Genomic DNA, 17,312 nt, shown 5'->3' on the forward strand with positions numbered 1-17,312 from the left:
ACAGTGGTGCTGCCATATAAGTCCTGTACAGTGGAGCTGCCGTATAAGTCCAGTATAATGGTTCTGCCGTATATGTCCAGGGGTACTGCCGTGTAAGTGCATTTCAGTTGTGCCGTATAAATCCAGTCTGGAGCTGCAGCCGTATAAGTCTGGTGGTGCTGCCACATAGTCCAATCAAGTGGTGCTGTCATATATGTCCAGGGGTGCTGCCATATTATTCCAGCAGTACTGCCATATAAGTCCACTCTAGGGGTGCTGCCATATAAGTCCTGAGGTACTGCCGTCAAGTCCAGTAAGTGTTACTGCTGTATAAGTCCAGTTGTGCTGCCATATAAGTCCACTCCAGTGGTGCTGTTATATAATTACAGGGGTAATTCTATATAAGTCCATTAGATTTGCTATATATGTCCAGTCCAGTGTTGCTGCTGTAGAGGTACAGGGGTACTGCCTTATAAGTCTAGCCTTGTGGTGCTGCTGTATAAGTCCAGGGATACTGCCATATAAGTACTATTCAGTGGTGATGCCATATAAGTCCAGTGGTGCTGCTGTAGGTATCCAGTCCAGTGGTGCAGTCATAAATAACCAGTGGTGCTCCAGTATAAGTCCAGTCCAGTGGTGCTGCCATATAAATCCAGTGGTGCTGCCATATAAGTCCTGGGGTACTGAGGTATAAAACCAATCCAGTGGTGCTGCCATATAAGTCCAGTGTTGATGCCGTATAAGTCATGGGGTACTGCCTTATAACCACTGTTCAGTGGTGCTGCCGTGTAAGTACAGTGGTACTGCCATATAAGTCCAGTCCAGTGGTGCTGCCATATAATTCCAGGGGTACTGCCGCATTAGTCCAGGAGTTCTGCCGTATAAGTACAGTACAGTAGTGCTGCCATATAAGTACAGTGGTGCTGCCGTTTAAGTCCAGCGGTATTACCGTACAGTCAATGGGTGCTTCCGTATAAGTCCAGGGGTACTGCCATTTAAGTACAGTGGTCCTGCAATATAAGTCCAGGGGTACAGCCTTATAAGTCCAGTCCAGTGGTGGTGCTCTATATGTCCAGTGGTACTGTCATATATGTCCAGTCCAGTTGTACTGCCATAGAAGTACAGGGGTACTGCTGTATAAGTCTAGTACAGTGGTGCTGCCATATAAGTTCAGTCCAGTGGTACTGCTTTATAAGTCCAATATAGAGTGGTGCTGGAATATAAGTCCAGTACAGTGGTGCTGCTGTATAAGTCCAGTGGTGCTGCTGTAAAAGACATGGGGTACTGCCATTTAAGTCCAGGGGTACTGCAGTATAAGTCCAGTCCGGTGGTGCTGTATAAGTCCAGGGGTACTACCGTATAAGTCCAGTCCAGTGGTGCTACTGTATAATGCAAGTGGTGCTGCCATATAAATTCAGTCTAGTGGTGCTGCCATATAAGTCCAGTGGTGCTGCCGTATAAGTCCAGTCCAGTGTTGCTGCCTTATAATTCCAGTCCAGTATTGCTGCCATATATGTCCAGAGGTGCTGCCGTATTATTCCAGTAGTACTGCCTTTTAAGTCCAGTCGTGCTGCCGTATAAGTTCAGGGGTTCTGACATATAAGTCCAGTCCAGTGGTGCTGCCGTATAAGTACAGTGGTGCTGCCGTATAAGTCCAGTCTAATGGTGCTGCTATATAAGTCCAGGGGTACTGCCATATAAGTGCATTTCAGTGGTGCTGCTGTATAAATCCAGTCCGGTGTAGCAACCATATAAGTCCAGTGGTGCTGCCATATAAGTCCAATCCAGTGGTGCTGTCATATAATGCTAGTCCAGTGGTGCTGTCATATATGTCTGGGGTGCTGCCATATTTTTAAAGCAGTACTGCCATATAAGTCCATTCCAGGGGTGCTGCCGTCAATTCCAGTAAGTGGTGCTGCTGCATAAGACCAGTGGTGCTGCCGTATAAATTCATTCCGGTATTGCTGTTGTTTAAATCCAGGGGTACTTCCATATAAATCCAGTGAATCTGCTGTATAAGTCCAGTCCAGTGGTGCTGCCATAGAAGTACAGGGGTACTGCCATATAAGACTAGTCTTGTGGTGCTGCCGTATAAGTCCAGGGATACTGCCATATAAGTACTGTTCAGAGGTACTGCCATGTAAGTCCAGTGGTGCTGCTGTATGTGTACAGTCCAGTGGTGCAGTCATATAAATCCAGTTGTGCTTCCGTATAGGTCCAGTCCAGTGGTGCTGCCATATAAGTCCAGTGGTACTGCCATATAAGTCCAGGGGTACTGAGCTATAAAACCAATCCAGAGGTGCTGCATATAAGTCCAGGGGTACTGAGGTATAAAACCAACCCAATGGTGCTGCCATATAAGTCCTTTACAGTGGTGCTGCCGTATTAGTCCAGTGGAGCTGCCGTATAAGTCCAGTCTAATGGTTCTGCCGTATATGTCCAGGGGTACTGCCGTATAAGTGCATTTCAGTGGTGCCGTATAAATCCAGTCTGGAGCTGCAGCCATATAAGTCTGGTGGTGCTGCCACATAAGTCCAATCAAGTGGTGCTGTCATATATGTCCAGGGGTGCTGCCATATTATTCCAGCGGTACTGCCATATAAGTCCACTCTAGGGGTGCTGCCATATAAGTCCTGAGGTACTGCCGTCAAGTCCAGTAAGTGTTGCTGCTGTATAAGTCCAGTTGTGCTGCCATATAAGTCCACTCCAGTGGTGCTGTTATATAATTACAGGGGTAATTCTATATAAGTTTATTAGATTTGCTGTATATGTCCAGTCCAGTGTTGCTGCTGTAGAGGTACAGGGGTACTGCCATATAAGTCTAGCCTTGTGGTGCTGCTGTATAAGTCCAGGGATACTGCCATATAAGTACTATTCAGTGGTGATGCCATATAAGTCCAGTGGTGCTGCTGTATGTATCCAGTCCAGTGGTGCAGTCATAAATAACCAGTGGAGCTCCAGTATAAGTCCAGTCCAGTGGTGCTGCCATATAAATCCAGTGGTGCTGTCGTATAAGTCATGGGGTACTGCCATATAACTACTGTTCAGTGGTGCTGCCGTGTAAGTATAGTGGTACTGCCATATAAGTCCAGTCCAGTGGTGCTGCCATATAATTCCAGGGGTACTGCCGCATTAGTCCAGAAGTTCTGCCGTATAAGTACAGTACAGTAGTGCTGCCATATAAGTACAGTGGTGCTGCCGTTTAAGTCCAGTGGTATTACCGTACAGTCAATGGGTGCTGCCGTATAAGTCCAGGGGTACTGCCATTTAAGTACAGTGGTCCTGCAATATTAGTCCAAGGGTACAGCCTTATAAGTCCAGTCCAGTGCTGGTGCTCTATAAGTCCAGTGGTACTGTCATATAAGTCCAGTCCAGTTGTACTGCCATAGAAGTACAGGGGTACTGCTGTATAAGTCCAGTACAGTGGTGCTGCCATATAAGTCCAGTCCAGTGGTACTGCTTTATAAGTCCAATATACAGTGGTGCTGGCATATAAGTCCAGTACAGTGGTGCTGCTGTATAAGTCCAGTGGTGCTGCTGTAAAAGACATGGGGTACATGCCATTTAAGTCCAGGGGTACTGCAGTATAAGTCCAGTCCGGTGGTGCTGTATAAGTCCAGGGGTACTACCGTATAAGTCCAGTCCAGTGGTGCTACTGTATAATTCAAGTGGTGCTGCCATATAAATTCAGTCTAGTGGTGCTGCCATATAAGTCCAGTGGTGCTGCCGTATAAGTCCAGTCCAATGTTGCTGCCTTATAATTCCAGTTCAGTATTGCTGCCATATATGTTCAGAGGTGCTGCCGTTTTATTCCAGCAGTACTGCCTTTTAAGTCCAGTCGTGCTGCCGTATAAGTTCAGGGGTTCTGACATATAAGTCCAGTCCAGTGGTGCTGCCGTATAAGTACAGTGGTGCTGCCATATAAGTCCAGTCCAGTAGTGCTGCCGTATAAGTTCGGCAGTACTGCTGTATTTGTCCAGCGGTACTGCCATATAAGTCCAGTCCGGTGGTGCTGCCATATAAGTCCTGTCCAGTGGAGCTGCCGTATAAGTCCAGTTTAATGGTGCTGCCGTATAAGTCCAGGAGTACTGCTGTATAAGTGGATTTCAGTGGTGCTGCCGTATAAGTCCAGTGGTGCTGCCGTATAAGTCCAGACCATTGGTGCTGCCATATAATTCCAGGGGTACTGCCATATAAGTCCAGGGGTTCTGACATATATGTCCAGTCCAGTAGTGCTGCCGTATAATTCTGGCTGTACTACCGTATTTGTCCACCAGTACTGCCATGTAAGTCCTGTCCAGTGGTGCTGCCGTATAAGTCCAGTGGAGCTGCCGTATAAGTCCAGTCTAATGGTGCTGCTATATAAGTCCAGGGGTACTGCCATATAAGTGCATTTCAGTGGTGCTGCTGTATAAATCCAGTCCGGTGTAGCAGCCATATAAGTCCAGTGGTGCTGCCATATAAGTCCAATCCAGTGGTGCTGCCATATAATGCTAGTCCAGTGGTGCTGTCATATATGTCTGGGGTGCTGCCATATTTTTCAAGCAGTACTGCCATATAAGTCCAGTCCAGGGGTGCTGCCGTAAATTCCAGTAAGTGGTGCTGCTGCATAAGACCAGTGGTGCTGCCGTATAAATCCATTCCGGTATTGCTGTTGTTTAAATCCAGGGGTACTTCCATATAAATCCAGTAGATCTGCTGTATAAGTCCAGTCCAGTGGTGCTGCCATAGAAGTACAGGGGTACTGCCATATAAGACTAGTCTTGTGGTGCTGCCGTATAAGTCCAGGGATACTGCCATATAAGTACTGTTCAGTGGTACTGCCATATAAGTCCAGTGGTGCTGCTGTATGTTTACAGTCCAGTGGTGCAGTCATATAAATCCAGTTGTGCTTCCGTATAGGTCCAGTCCAGTGGTGCTGCCATATAAGTCCAGTGGACCTGCCATATAAGTCCAGGGGTACTGAGCTATAAAACCAATCCAGTGGTGCTGCATATAAGTCCAGGGGTACTGAGGTATAAAACCAACCCAGTGGTGCTGCCATATAAGTCCTTTACAGTGGTGCTGCCGTATAAGTCCAGTGGAGCTACCGTATAAGTCCAGTCTAATGGTTCTGCCGTATATGTCAAGGGGTACTGCCGTATAAGTGCATTTCAGTGGTGCCGTATAAATCCAGTCTGGAGCTGCAGCCGTATAAGTCTGGTGGTGCTGCCACATAAGTCCAATCAAGTGGTGCTGTCATATATGTCCAGGGGTGCTGCCATATTATTCCAGCGGTACTGCCATATAAGTCCACTCTAGGGGTGCTGCCATATAAGTCCAGAGGTAGTGCCATCAAGTCCAGTAAGTGTTGCTGCTGTATAAGTCCAGTTGTGCTGCCATATAAGTCCACTCCAGTGGTGCTGTTATATAATTACAGGGGTAATTCTATATAAGTCCATTAGATTTGCTGTATATGTCCAGTCCAGTGTTGCTGCTGTAGAGGTACAGGGGTACTGCCATATAAGTCTAGCCTTGTGGTGCTGCTGTATAAGTCCAGGGATACTGCCATATAAGTACTATTCAGTGGTGATGCCATATAAGTCCAGTGGTGCTGCTGTATGTATCCAGTCCAGTGGTGCAGTCATAAATAACCAGTGGTGCTCCAGTATAAGTCCAGTCCAGTGGTGCTGCCATATAAATCCAGTGGTGCTGCCATATAAGTCCTGGGGTACTGAGGTATAAAACCAATCCAGTGGTGCTGCCATATAAGTCCAGTGTTGATGCCGTATAAGTCATGGGGTACTGCCATATAACTACTGTTCAGTGGTACTGCCATATAAGTCCAGTGCAGTGGTGCTGCCATATAATTCCAGGGGTACTGCCGCATTAGTCCAGAAGTTCTGCCGTATAAGTACAGTACAGTAGTGCTGCCATATAAGTACAGTGGTGCTGCCATTTAAGTCCAGTGGTATTACCGTACAGTCAATGGGTGCTGCCGTATAAGTCCAGGGGTACTGCCATTTAAGTACAGTGGTCCTGCAATATAAGTCCAGGGGTACAGCCTTATAAGTCCAGTCCAGTGGTGGTGCTCTATAAGTCCATGGTACTGTCATATAAGTCCAGTCCAGTTGTACTGCCATAGAAGTACAGGGGTACTGCTGTATAAGTCCAGTACAGTGGTGCTGCCATATAAGTCAAGTCCAGTGGTACTGCTTTGTAAGTCCAATATACAGTGGTGCTGGCATATAAGTCCAGTACAGTGGTGCTGCTGTATAAGTCCAATGGTGCTGCTGTAAAAGACATGGGGTACTGCCATTTAAGTCCAGGGGTACTGCAGTATAAGTCCAGTCCGGTGGTGCTGTATAAGTCCAGGGGTACTACCGTATAAGTCCAGTCCAGTGGTGCTACTGTATAATTCAAGTGGTGCTGCCATATAAATTCAGTCTAGTGGGGCTGCCATATTAGTCCAGTGGTGCTGCCGTATAAGTCCAATCCAGTGTTGCTGCCTTAGAATTCCAGTTCAGTATTGCTGCCAGAGGTGCTGCCGTATTATTCCAGCAGTACTGCCTATTAAGTCCAGTCGTGCTGCCGTATAAGTTCAGGGGTTCTGACATATAAGTCCAGTCCAGTGGTGCTGCCGTATAAGTACAGTGGTGCTGCCATATAAGTCCAGTCCAGTAGTGCTGCCGTATAAGTTCGGCAGTACTGCTGTATTTGTCCTGCGGTACTGCCATATAAGTCCAGTCCGGTGGTGCTGCCGTATAAGTCCTGTCCAGTGGAGCTGCCGTATAAGTCCAGTTTAATGGTGCTGCCGTATAAGTCCAGGGGTACTGCTGTATAAGTAGATTTCAGTGGTGCTGCCGTATAAGTCCAGTGGTGCTGCCGTATAAGTCCAGACCATTGGTGCTGCCATATAATTCCAGGGGTACTGATATATAAGTCCAGGGGTTCTGACATATATGTCCAGTCCAGTAGTGCTGCCGTATAATACTGGCTGTACTACCGTATTTGTCCAGCAGTACTGCCATGTAAGTCCTGTCCAGTGGTGCTGCCGTATAAGTCCAGTGGAGCTGCCGTATAAGTCCAGTCTAATGGTGCTGCTATATAAGTCCAGGGGTACTGCCATATAAGTGCATTTCAGTGGTGCTGCTGTATAAATCCAGTCCGGTGTAGCAGCCATATAAGTCCAGTGGTGCTGCCATATAAGTCCAATCCAGTGGTGCTGCCATATAATGCTAGTCCAGTGGTGCTGTCATATATGTCTGGAGTGCTGCCATATTTTTCAAGCAGTACTGCCATATAAGTCCAGTCCAGGGGTGCTGCCGTAAATTCCAGTAAGTGGTGCTGCTGCATAAGACCAGTGGTGCTGCCGTATAAATCCATTCCGGTATTGCTGTTGTTTAAATCCAGGGTTACTTCCATATAAATCCAGTAGATCTGCTGTATAAGTCCAGTCCAGTGGTGCTGCCATAGAAGTACAGGGGTACTGCCATATAAGACTAGTCTTGTGGTGCTGCCGTATAAGTCCAGGGATACTGCCATATAAGTACTGTTCAGTGGTACTGCCATATAAGTCCAGTGGTGCTGCTGTATGTGTACAGTCCAGTGGTGCAGTCATATAAATCCAGTTGTGCTTCCGTATAGGTCCAGTCCAGTGGTGCTGCAATATAAGTCCAGTGGTACTGCCATATAAGTCCAGTGGTACTGAGCTATAAAACCAATCCAGTGGTGCTGCATATAAGTCCAGGGGTGCTGAGGTATAAAACCAACCCAGTGGTGCTGCCATATAAGTCCTTTACAGTGGTGCTGCCGTATAAGTCCAGTAGAGCTGCCGTATAAGTCCAGTCTAATGGTTCTGCCGTATATGTCCAGGGGTACTGCCGTATAAGTGCATTTCAGTGGTGCCGTATAAATCCAGTCTGGAGCTGCAGCCGTATAAGTCTGGTGGAGCTGCCACATAAGTCCAATCAAGTGGTGCTGTCATATATGTCCAGGGGTGCTGCCATATTATTCCAGCGGTACTGCCATATAAGTCCACTCTAGGGGTGCTGCCATATAGGTCCAGAGGTACTGCCATCAAGTACAGTAAGTGTTGCTGCTGTATAAGTCCAGTTGTGCTGCCATATAAGTCCACTCCAGTGGTGCTGTTATATAATTACAGGGGTAATTCTATATAAGTCCTTTAGATTTGCTGTATATGTCCAGTCCAGTGTTGCTGCTGTAGAGGTACAGGGGTACTGCCATATAAGTCTAGCCTTGTGGTGCTGCTGTATAAGTCCAGGGATACTGCCATATAAGTACTATTCAGTGGTGATGCCATATAAGTCCAGTGGTGCTGCTGTATGTATCCAGTCCAGTGGTGCTGTCATAAATAACCAGTGGTGCTCCAGTATAAGTCCAGTCCAGTGGTGCTGCCATATAAATCCAGTGGTGCTGCCATATAAGTCCTGGGGTACTGAGGTATAAAACCAATCCAGTGGTGCTGCCATATAAGTCCAGTGTTGATGCCGTATAAGTCATGGGGTACTGCCATATAACTACTGTTCAGTGGTGCTGCCGTGTAAGTACAGTGGTACTGCCATATAAGTCCAGTCCAGTGGTGCTGCCATATAATTCCAGGGGTACTGCCGCATTAGTCCAGAAGTTCTGCCGTATAAGTACAGTACAGTAGTGCTGCCATATAAGTACAGTGGTGCTGCCGTTTAAGTCCAGTGGTATTACCGTACAGTCAATGGGTGCTGCCGTATAAGTCCAGGGGTACTGCCATTTAAGTACAGTGGTCCTGCAATATAAGTCCAGGGGTACAGCCTTATAAGTCCAGTCCAGTGGTGGTGCTCTATAAGTCCAGTGGTACTGTCATATAAGTCCAGTCCAGTTGTACTGCCATAGAAGTACAGGGGTACTGCTGTATAAGTTCAGTCCAGTGTTGCTGCCATATAAGTCCAGGAGTACTGCCGTATAAGTCCAGGAATACTTCAGAATAAGTCCAGTCCAGTGGTGTTGCCATATAAGGCCAGTGGTGCTGCCATATAAATATAGGGTTACTACAGTATAAGTCTAGTCTAGTAGTGCTGCCATATAAGTCCAGTGGTGCTGTCATATAAATCCACTCAATTGCTGCTGTATTGTATGTTCAGTGTTGCTGCTGTAAAAGTCCAGTCCAGTGGTGCTGCTATATAAGTCAAGTCTAGTGGTGCTGCCATATAAGTCCAGTGGTGCTGCCGTATAAGTCCAGGGTTACTGACATATATATCATGGGGTACTGCCTTATGAGTCTAGTCCAGTAGTGCAGCCATATAAATCCAGTGGTGCTGCCATATAAGTCCAGTCCAGTGGTACTGCAGTATAAGTCCAGTCCAAAGGTGCTGCCATATGAGTCCAGTCCAGTGGTGCAGCAGTATAAGACCAGTCTAGTGGTGCTGCCGTGTAAGTTCAGCAGTGCTGCTGAATAAGTACAGCGGTACTGCTGTTTTAATCCGGGGGTACTGCCATATAACTTTAGTCCTGTGCTGATGCCATATAAATCCAGTTCAGTGGTGCTGCCGTATATGTCCAGTCCAGTGGTGCTGACGTATAAGTCCAGCTGTACTTCTGTATAAGTTCAGAGGTTCTGCCACATAAGTCCAGTGCAGTGGTGCTGCCATATAAGTCCAGGTATACTGCCATATAAGTCCAGCGGTACTGCCGTATTAGTCCTGGGGTACTGACATATAAGTCCAGTTCAGTAATGCTGCCATATAAATCCAGTCCAGTGGTGCTGCTGTATAAATCCAGTGGTGCTGCTGTATAAATCCAGGGGTAATTTGGTATAAGTCCAGGGGTACTGCCATAAAAGTGCTGTCCAGTGGTGCTGCCATAAAAGTCCAGTGGTGCTTCTGTATAAGTATGTCCGGTGGAGCTGCCATATAAGTCCAGTCCAGTGGTGCTGCCGTATAAGCCCATTCCAGTGGTGCTGCTGTATAAGCCCAGTTCATTGATGCTGCATCTAATTTTTTTTTGTTTGTTTGTTTTTGGAATTTTTGGGTGTGCCTTTAAATGAAGTGTGACTCATGTGTTTTCATGAATGTTTAATCCATTTTTTTTAATGTATTTATGGTTAATGTATGTTGTTGTGGATAGGCCTTTGTGTTCAAGATGTGATTATTGCCGCATAATTATTATTATTTTTTTAAATAATATATTTGGTTGTTGTGAGTTATTTTTGTCACAAAGATTTTTTTTTCTAACAGACTAATATTCTTGTTGTGTTAAACATCCACAGTTGGTTTTGTAGTTGTATAATATTGTTAATTCTGCACCTTAGGGTATGGATTGGTTGTTGTAATTGGTTCATGATTAAAGTATACACACCCAATGAAGTCAGCCAGAAAAGCATAAGCAAAGTTTAGTTTAATTTTCATAATGTTCTTCATATGTCCACATCACAATAAGGTTTTTGAGTAAATATCTATTCACAATATAATGATCATAAGGTCTAATTTCATATTTCAACAGTATGAAAGAGAGCCAGCACAGCCATGACACAAACCACACTGGCAAGAGATGCGGATGCTGGCGATACAGGTAATATTTTTGTAGGTACACATATTCTGAAAACACATAGAAAGACAGAATTATAATGTTTATAGCATCCCATAGGAACTTCATCATCGCACCGCACTCCACTAAGACGACATTCGCAGCAGTCTGCCAGTCTCCAGAAGATGGGTAGTAAGAGACGGCGTCTTGAGGCGGTAACTACACCCGCATCCTCACCACCACAACGGCGCATCTCCACTGTGTTGGCTCAGCCACCAGAAGTCATTTTGGCCAGTCCACAAAGCGATGAACCACAATCCCCTCAGCTGTCTGGTGAGTAAACCCTAATTTTTCTAAAAAAAATGCATTTTACACAGTGTTTTTGCACACACAAAAAAAGCCAAAAAGCACACTCTCATCCTTGTACTAATCCACACCAGCAAACACATGTGGGTAACGTTACTAAGATGGGACTTCATTTTAAGATGTGATGTTGGCCATTTAAGTCCAGTGGTATTACCGTACAGTCAATGGGTGCTGCCGTATAAGTCCAGGGGTACTGCCATTTAAGTACAGTGGTCCTGCAATATAAGTCCAGGGGTACAGCCTTATAAGTCCAGTCCAGTGGTGGTGCCCTATAAGTCCAGTGGTACTGTCATATAAGTTCAGTCCAGTTGTACTGCCATAGAAGTACAGGGGTACTGCTGTATAAGTTCAGTCCAGTGTTGCTGCCATATAAGTCCAGGAGTACTGCCGTATAAGTCCAGGAATACTTCAGAATAAGTTCAGTCCAGTGGTGTTGCCATATAAGGCCAGTGGTGCTGCCATATAAATATAGGGTTACTACAGTATAAGTCTAGTCTAGTGGTGCTGCCATATAAGTCCAGTGGTGCTGTCATATAAGTCCACTCAATTGCTGCTGTATTGTATGTTCAGTGTTGCTGCTGTAAAAGTCCAGTCCAGTGGTGCTGCTATATAAGTCAAGTCTAGTGGTGCTGCCATATAAGTCCAGTGGTGCTGCCGTATTAGTCCAGGGTTACTGACATATATATCATGGGGTACTGCCTTATGAGTCTAGTCCAGTAGTGCTGCCATATAAGTCCAGTGGTGCTGCCATATAAGTCCAGTCCAGTGGTACTGCAGTATAAGTCCAGTCCAAAGGTGCTGCCATATGAGTCCAGTCCAGTGGTGCAGCAGTATAAGACCAGTCTAGTGGTGCTGCCGTGTAAGTTCAGCAGTGCTGCTGAATAAGTACAGCGGTACTGCTGTTTTAATCCGGGGGTACTGCCATATAACTTCAGTCCTGTGCTGATGCCATATAAATCCAGTTCAGTGGTGCTGCCGTATAAGTCCAGTCCAGTGGTGCTGACGTATAAGTCCAGCTGTACTTCTGTATAAGTTCAGAGGTTCTGCCACATAAGTCCAGTGCAGTGGTGCTGCCATATAAGTCCAGGTATACTGCCATATAAGTCCAGCGGTACTGCCGTATTAGTCCTGGGGTACTGACATATAAGTCCAGTTCAGTAATGCTGCCATATAAGTCCAGTCCAGTGGTGCTGCTGTATAAATCCAGTGGTGCTGCTGTATAAATCCAGGGGTAATTTGGTATAAGTCCAGGGGTACTGCCATAAAAGTGCTGTCCAGTGGTGCTGCCATAAAAGTCCAGTGGTGCTTCTGTATAAGTATGTCCGGTGGAGCTGCCATATAAGTCCAGTCCAGTGGTGCTGCCGTATAAGCCCATTCCAGTGGTGCTGCTGTATAAGCCCAGTTCATTGATGCTGCATCTAATTTTTTTTTTGTTTGTTTGTTTTTGGAATTTTTGGGTGTGCCTTTAAATGAAGTGTGACTCATGTGTTTTCATGAATGTTTAATCCATTTTTTTTAATGTATTTATGGTTAATGTATGTTGTTGTGGATAGGCCTTTGTGTTCAAGATGTGATTATTGCCGCATAATTATTATTATTTTTTTAAATAATATATTTGGTTGTTGTGAGTTATTTTTGTCACAAAGATTTTTTTTTCTAACAGACTAATATTCTTGTTGTGTTAAACATCCACAGTTGGTTTTGTAGTTGTATAATATTGTTAATTCTGCACCTTAGGGTATGGATTGGTTGTTGTAATTGGTTCATGATTAAAGTATACACACCCAATGAAGTCAGCCAGAAAAGCATAAGCAAAGTTTAGTTTAATTTTCATAATGTTCTTCATATGTCCACATCACAATAAGGTTTTTGAGTAAATATCTATTCACAATATAATGATCATAAGGTCTAATTTCATATTTCAACAGTACGAAAGAGAGCCAGCACAGCCATGACACAAACCACACTGGCAAGAGATGCGGATGCTGGCGATACAGGTAATATTTTTGTGGGTACACATATTCTGAAAACACATAGAAAGACAGAATTATAATGTTTATAGCATCCCATAGGAACTTCATCATCGCACCGCACTCCACTAAGACGACATTCGCAGCAGTCTGCCAGTCTCCAGAAGATGGGTAGTAAGAGACGGCGTCTTGAGGCGGTAACTACACCCGCATCCTCACCACCACAACGGCGCATCTCCACTGTGTTGGCTCAGCCACCAGAAGTAATTTTGGCCAGTCCACAAAGCGATGAACCACAATCCCCTCAGCTGTCTGGTGAGTAAACCCTAATTTTTCTAAAAAAAATGCATTTTACACAGTGTTTTTGCACACACAAAAAAAGCCAAAAAGCACACTCTCATCCTTGTACTAATCCACACCAGCAAACACATGTGGGTAACGTTACTAAGATGGGACTTCATTTTAAGATGTGATGTTGGCCATTTAAGTCCAGTGGTATTACCGTACAGTCAATGGGTGCTGCCGTATAAGTCCAGGGGTACTGCCATTTAAGTACAGTGGTCCTGCAATATAAGTCCAGGGGTACAGCCTTATAAGTCCAGTCCAGTGGTGGTGCCCTATAAGTCCAGTGGTACTGTCATATAAGTTCAGTCCAGTTGTACTGCCATAGAAGTACAGGGGTACTGCTGTATAAGTTCAGTCCAGTGTTGCTGCCATATAAGTCCAGGAGTACTGCCGTATAAGTCCAGGAATACTTCAGAATAAGTTCAGTCCAGTGGTGTTGCCATATAAGGCCAGTGGTGCTGCCATATAAATATAGGGTTACTACAGTATAAGTCTAGTCTAGTGGTGCTGCCATATAAGTCCAGTGGTGCTGTCATATAAGTCCACTCAATTGCTGCTGTATTGTATGTTCAGTGTTGCTGCTGTAAAAGTCCAGTCCAGTGGTGCTGCTATATAAGTCAAGTCTAGTGGTGCTGCCATATAAGTCCAGTGGTGCTGCCGTATTAGTCCAGGGTTACTGACATATATATCATGGGGTACTGCCTTATGAGTCTAGTCCAGTAGTGCTGCCATATAAGTCCAGTGGTGCTGCCATATAAGTCCAGTCCAGTGGTACTGCAGTATAAGTCCAGTCCAAAGGTGCTGCCATATGAGTCCAGTCCAGTGGTGCAGCAGTATAAGACCAGTCTAGTGGTGCTGCCGTGTAAGTTCAGCAGTGCTGCTGAATAAGTACAGCGGTACTGCTGTTTTAATCCGGGGGTACTGCCATATAACTTCAGTCCTGTGCTGATGCCATATAAATCCAGTTCAGTGGTGCTGCCGTATAAGTCCAGTCCAGTGGTGCTGACGTATAAGTCCAGCTGTACTTCTGTATAAGTTCAGAGGTTCTGCCACATAAGTCCAGTGCAGTGGTGCTGCCATATAAGTCCAGGTATACTGCCATATAAGTCCAGCGGTACTGCCGTATTAGTCCTGGGGTACTGACATATAAGTCCAGTTCAGTAATGCTGCCATATAAGTCCAGTCCAGTGGTGCTGCTGTATAAATCCAGTGGTGCTGCTGTATAAATCCAGGGGTAATTTGGTATAAGTCCAGGGGTACTGCCATAAAAGTGCTGTCCAGTGGTGCTGCCATAAAAGTCCAGTGGTGCTTCTGTATAAGTATGTCCGGTGGAGCTGCCATATAAGTCCAGTCCAGTGGTGCTGCCGTATAAGCCCATTCCAGTGGTGCTGCTGTATAAGCCCAGTTCATTGATGCTGCATCTAATTTTTTTTTGTTTGTTTGTTTTTGGAATTTTTGGGTGTGCCTTTAAATGAAGTGTGACTCATGTGTTTTCATGAATGTTTAATCCATTTTTTTAATGTATTTATGGTTAATGTATGTTGTTGTGGATAGGCCTTTGTGTTCAAGATGTGATTATTGCCGCATAATTATTATTATTATTTTAAATAATATATTTGGTTGTTGTGAGTTATTTTTGTCACAAAGATTTTTTTTTCTAACAGACTAATATTCTTGTTGTGTTAAACATCCACAGTTGGTTTTGTAGTTGTATAATATTGTTAATTCTGCACCTTAGGGTATGGATTGGTTGTTGTAATTGGTTCATGATTAAAGTATACACACCCAATGAAGTCAGCCAGAAAAGCATAAGCAAAGTTTAGTTTAATTTTCATAATGTTCTTCATATGTCCACATCACAATAAGGTTTTTGAGTAAATATCTATTCACAATATAATGATCATAAGGTCTAATTTCATATTTCAACAGTACGAAAGAGAGCCAGCACAGCCATGACACAAACCACACTGGCAAGAGATGCGGATGCTGGCGATACAGGTAATATTTTTGTGGGTACACATATTCTGAAAACACATAGAAAGACAGAATTATAATGTTTATAGCATCCCATAGGAACTTCATCATTGCACCGCACTCCACTAAGACGACATTCGCAGCGGTCTGCCAGTCTCCAGAAGATGGGTAGTAAGAGACGGCGTCTTGAGGCGGTAACTACACCCGCATCCTCACCACCACAACGGCGCATCTCCACTGTGTTGGCTCAGCCACCAGAAGTCATTTTGGCCAGTCCACAAAGCGATGAACCACAATCCCCTCAGCTGTCTGGTGAGTAAACCCTAATTTTTCTAAAAAAAAATGCATTTTACACAGTGTTTTTGCACACAAAAAAAAGCCAAAAAGCACACTCTCATCCTTGTACTAATCCACACCAGCAAACACATGTGGGTAACGTTACTAAGATGGGACTTCATTTTAAGATGTGATGTTGGCCATAGCAACCAAACCTATTCTCCGTAACATTAATACAGCACCTTCTCGAACATAATCCCTGCAATGTTATTGGTTGCTATGGACAACATCCCATCTTAAATCCAAATTCAATCTTAGTAATTTGACCCCATGGTTAGCATTATTTCGTGGTACACATCTCAAATTAACAAAATGCGCAAAATAGGTGTGCCCACTTCTGCCAACCATATTTTTAAGCATATGTTTTTTCACTATAATTGAAAATGTTTACTGGGAAAGACTGACAGCCTTTAACAATGTATGAGTGTATTGTTGTACACATTTAATGCATTCTGTTTGTTTGGCAAAAGGAAGCTTTAAACATAATATGTCAAGGGTGGAATGTTGCATTTTTACAGTTCTACATGTTTGGCAATTGAGTAAAGCTCATAGTCCAACATTTACCTTAAAGATTGTTGTAATGAGTAGGGAACCAAAGAAGCCACATGTTTTTACTATAATGTCCAATATAATTATAAGTTTAGGGCACACTCTATTTATAATTTTCTACATGCATATTAAGAAGTAATGCATGTTGACGTAAAGCACAATCAAACCAGAAGCCCAACAGTAACTAAATTGTGGCTGTCTTTAACCCCATAAAGATCCAGACATCATGCCCCAGGATACCCAGCAGGAAACTGACTTGCAGCAAACTTTCACACTACACCTGCAAGCAGTTGTTCCGAACCAGCCAACCACGCCGGCTGACATTACTCCACCACCCCAAACAACCCCCACCCAACAATTGAGCCCAACACCACCCCAGCCAGAAATGGGACAAGACTTTTGGTCCAGTTGGGCCACACAACAGGCCCAACACTATGCCTGTCTGCAAAAACACAGCCAATATCTTGCCAGTCTGCCACATCATCTACCTAGACTGAGTAGAAACTGAGGCAGACTGATTGTACAACTTGGCAGAGTGGCCAATACCATGGAGCAAATGAGAGCAGACAACAGCCAACTTATAGGAAGCTGTCAACGCATCATGGACGAATAAAACCGCCATCAACAAGACCTCATTCAATTAATTCAGAACAATCAGCTAATCACAGAAAGCCTGTCCAGAATAATCGCCAACATCACAGCCTCAACAACACAACTGACAGCAAGCCTCAACAACCTGAGCCAAAACATAAATTTGTTGGCAGCCCAGCAACAAGGCTCAAGCTCAGGGACAACCACACCTAGCCAGACTCCAGTTACCTCCCCAGTTAGACGATCAAGCAGAACACGGCCCAATGTGCCAACAGAATCCTCTGCAGCCACCAAAAAAACAACAAGGAAATGAGCAAGCCAGCAAAAAAACAAAAAGTGTTGTCAAATATAAATAACGTTTATAGAATTGTGGCCAACATAATTATAGTGTTTAATATAATAAATTACTGAAATGCGATATATGTAATGTTTAATTTGTTATTGACTGACAGTGTAATATGAAAATATTATTGACTAATTGTAAACAACATGCCTAATATCAAACAAAAACGCATCACAAACATAATTCATAACTCCATATATTTTAGGTTTGAGGTTAGCCAATGCTGAGTTAGATAAATTAAGACTTACCGGTAAAATGACGCATAATCAGTTATTGGCTTACCAGCCTCCCTAAATCTGTACTCACACTATCGCAAGATGTTTCTATCTCCTCTACTTGCTGACTGTTTACTTCATCAC

The 17,312-nt window shown here is 44.3% G+C and overlaps 1 protein-coding gene across 1 annotated transcript in view; it reads left to right on the plus strand.

Annotated features, from left to right (window-relative positions):
* The window catches only part of LOC134947600 (polycystin-1-like protein 3), a 105,878-nt gene extending 88,900 nt beyond the window's left edge, over nt 1-16,978 (plus strand). The window contains exons 2-8 of the mRNA XM_063935610.1: nt 10,456-10,524; nt 10,600-10,812; nt 12,774-12,842; nt 12,918-13,130; nt 15,090-15,158; nt 15,234-15,446; nt 16,235-16,978. Coding sequence (XP_063791680.1) covers nt 10,479-10,524; nt 10,600-10,812; nt 12,774-12,842; nt 12,918-13,130; nt 15,090-15,158; nt 15,234-15,446; nt 16,235-16,527 — 1,116 coding nt within the window. The 5' untranslated portion in view covers nt 10,456-10,478 and the 3' untranslated portion in view covers nt 16,528-16,978. The remainder of the gene's footprint in view (nt 1-10,455; nt 10,525-10,599; nt 10,813-12,773; nt 12,843-12,917; nt 13,131-15,089; nt 15,159-15,233; nt 15,447-16,234) is intronic.
* Nucleotides 16,979-17,312: the final 334 nt, after the last annotated feature.

The sequence above is a fragment of the Pseudophryne corroboree genome, chromosome 8 (assembly GCF_028390025.1).
Source record: "Pseudophryne corroboree isolate aPseCor3 chromosome 8, aPseCor3.hap2, whole genome shotgun sequence".
In the NCBI taxonomy this organism is placed as follows: domain Eukaryota; kingdom Metazoa; phylum Chordata; class Amphibia; order Anura; family Myobatrachidae; genus Pseudophryne; species Pseudophryne corroboree.